The 3283-nt window shown below is 60.3% G+C and overlaps 1 protein-coding gene across 1 annotated transcript; it reads right to left on the bottom strand.

The window, feature by feature from the left end:
- Nucleotides 1-416: 416 nt before the first annotated feature.
- VRTN (vertebrae development associated) lies at nt 417-2573 on the bottom strand (the record flags this gene model as incomplete). Its single annotated transcript, XM_079700123.1, has 1 exon — nt 417-2573. The coding sequence occupies one exon, from the start codon at nt 2571-2573 to the stop codon at nt 417-419; it is 2157 nt and encodes a 718-aa protein (XP_079556249.1).
- Nucleotides 2574-3283: the final 710 nt, after the last annotated feature.

Genomic DNA, 3283 nt, shown 5'->3' with positions numbered 1-3283 from the left:
CAGACGGCCATGCTACAATACTCCTTTTGTCCCGGGGAAAAGCTGAAAGCAGCTTTAGCTAACCAACCCCGCTTCAGGTCCCCACATACATACAGCTTCCAACACCAGCAAGGGGGCCCAGCCAACCCACTTAAATCAAAACAAAAGACTAAAACCAAGACACAATAATAAAAATAAGAATGGTAAACAACTGAAGAGAATATCTCCGGGTCCTGTAGCTCTCTGCAGGGGGCCAGATGGCTGATCTCTGGCTCTCTCTGCCCTGGAGCTGGGAAACAACACGAAGCTGCCCTTGGATTCAGGGTCGATGCTGTGAGAGCAAAAGGGATCCTGGCCAAGCCAGGGGGGCACAACTCAGGTCTCTGACCTTCTCCAAAGTGGTCCTCCTTCCTCCCAGCCCCTTTCATACCTCCGCGTCAGCCATCCACCAGGGTGAGGCCATCGTAGAGGGCACGCTTCCACATGTAGTAGGTAGAGCGGGCGGTGAGGGGGAAGAGGGCACTGAACTCCTTGTAGGAGGGGAAGCTCTTGGACTGGAAGCGCTTCTGCAGGAACAGCTTGGCCTGGGCCTTGAACTTGGTGGTGGCGAGCATGTCCATCACCAGCACCTGGCCGCCCCTGCCACCCGCCGCTGCTGCCACCACAGGGTGTCTGGACAGGGACCCACTGGGGGGCCGGGCCTGGGCCGTGGCCCCGTCTTGCAGGGCCCCCTCTTGCAGGGCCCCCTCTCTGGAAGACCCTCCCTGGGCCTTCCCTGGATCCTTTCCTGGAGAAGCCGCCATCTGCAGGGTCCCTGCAGGTGGGGCCGTGGCAGCTGTCACATTCCTGCCAGCTTCTTTCTCCCGTTTCTCCTCCGCTTCCTTCATGCCCCCTTTGCCCAAGCTGGGGGCGTGTATCTGGAGCTTGGACAGACTTCTGGGCCAGCCCCGGGCAAGACTCTTCCAGACCCAAAAGGTGGAGGGAGACAGGCTCGGGTAGCGGAGGCGGAAGCGACAGAAGGGGAGGTGCCCACTGAGCACCTGCTTGCGGGCTGCCCTGCGCAGGCGCCTCTGCCAACGGGACAGGGGCATCCTCAGGGGTAGGAACTCCCGGGGGGCAGGTGATCCCCCACCCGTTGCTTTCCCTGCCCCTTCTCCTGCCTCATCCTTCCAAGGGAGCAAGGCCTTTTCCCCAACAGGTGCTGGCTGGGAAGTCCCGGCTACCGAGAGGGCTGGTGCAGGCTTGAAGCTGGGGTTCCTTCGGAGAGCCTTTCGGCGCCAATTGTAGTAGGTGGACCGGGAGATGCCGGGGAACCTGCGTTTGAAGCAGCGATAGGGTACCAGCGTATTCAGGGAGATGCAGTGCTCCAGGTATAACTTAGCCCGCTGCATTAAGACCATTCCAGGGCTTGACATGGCCGACGAGGAGCACCCCAGCCCCTTGGCAACCTGCTGCTCCGGCAGCTTCTCCAGCTCCTCCATGGCCAGCTCCTCCTTGGGGGCCAGGGCCCGGCAGACGCCAGAGCCCAAGAGCTCGTGCTTCCAGGCATAATAGGTGGAGCGGGAGATCTCGGGGAACCTCTGGAGGAACTGCTGCAGCGGCACGACACCCCCGCGGTGGAAGCTGTCCTGCAGGAAGTGCTTGGCCGAGAAGCGGGTGGCCACCTTCTGCCGGTGCTCCTGGGACTGCCGCCGCCAGCGGTAGAAGGTGCTCTTGGTGACGCTGTAGCGCTCACCGAGGTGGGAGTAGCTGAGGCCAGGTTCCCGGTTGAGCAGCTCCAGGGTCTTGGCGGGCGGGGGCAGCGGGGTCAGGGCAGTGGGAGTCGGGGCCGGGCCGGGGCTGGCACTTTCAGCCTCCACCTCCTCCAGCCCCACCACGGGGGCAAAGTACTGGTGGCGGAAGAGCTGGCTGGTGAGGGGCTGGCCGGCCCACATGATGTGCAGCGTGGCGGGCATGTGCTCGCAGCGGCGGGGCCGGATGACGCGGTTGAAGTATGGCCGGATCTTGAGGTTGCGCAAGGGGTAGATGGAGTAGATGTTGCGCTGAAGGACGGAGGCGAGGGCGTACAAGTGCCACACGTTGGAGAAGCTGCTAGGAAAGCAGGTGGCCTTGACGTCCGCATCAAAGATGGCCTCTAGCGTGGTGGACGGCAGGCTGGTCATCTCCGGGGACTCCTCAGAGCACAGGGAATAGCGCACGGCCTGCAGCATCACCTTGGAGTCAATCATGCCCTGGAGGTAGTAGTGCCGGTGCAGCAGCATCTCCACCACCGTACGGGCCCGCAGCTCCAGGCTGAGGCCCGCGTTGCCCCACAGCAGTATGCTGGCCGCCTCGAACAGCAGGCTGCCCTCGCCCTTGCACACCAGCGGCAACATGTTCCGGGGAGCATCCTCTGGGTACAGGCTCAGGGCCACCGAGTCCACCTCCAGCACCTGGGGGCCGGGGCCTCCCTCCCGGCCGGTGGGGAGAGCGAAGGAAGACAGGACCTGCTTGGCCTCCAGAGCAGCACCAACGAGACCCTCCAGGCCCTCGGACTCCACTGCCTCCTGCAGCTCCTGCAGCACCTGCTGCACCAGCTGCTCCCGGGATGTCATCCTACCAGGGCAAAGGAGAGAGGGCAGAGGTCAGCCAAGGCACCCAGATGATACCCAGCAATGGCGCCTTATCCACTCCTCTGCCTTCTCCCTCAAGATAGCGCCTATCTATTCCCATCCCCCCATAGCAGGTAGGGGTCTGTTTAATTACTCAGTGGTACAAAGGAAGAGCTTGGCCTTAGAGAATGGCCTTGAATCCTGGTTCTGATATTAGCTTGAGCAAGTCACTCAACCTCTCTGTGTTTCTGGTTCCTTTTCTGTTAAAATGGGGACAATAATAAAAGTATCTACCTTATAGGATTGTTGTGGATATAAATGAGACAATGAAAGTAACGGACGGAGATATATAGTGCAGGTATAAAAGCTGTACCTCTACACCTGTTAAAGACAGACAATCACACATAGCCTAAATTGGTCTCCTTTTTCCTAAAACAGTGATTCTCAAAGTATGGCCCATGGGGACTTCCCTGGTGGTGCTGTGGTTGAGAATCCGCCTGCCAATGCAGGGGACATGGGTTCGAGCCCTGGTCCTGGAAGATTTCACATGCCGCGGAGCAACTAAGCCCGTGTGCCACAACTACTGAGCCTGCGCTCTAGAGCCCGCGAGCCACAACTACTGAGCCCGTGTGCCTAGAGTCCATGCTCCGCAACAAGAGAAGCCACCGCAATGAGAAGCCCGCGAAACCGCAACGAAGAGTAGCCCCCGCTCA

Source organism: Hyperoodon ampullatus (genome assembly GCF_949752795.1).
Source record: "Hyperoodon ampullatus genome assembly, chromosome: 3".
Lineage (NCBI taxonomy): Eukaryota > Metazoa > Chordata > Mammalia > Artiodactyla > Ziphiidae > Hyperoodon > Hyperoodon ampullatus.
This window is presented reverse-complemented; position numbering and strand designations above follow the sequence as displayed.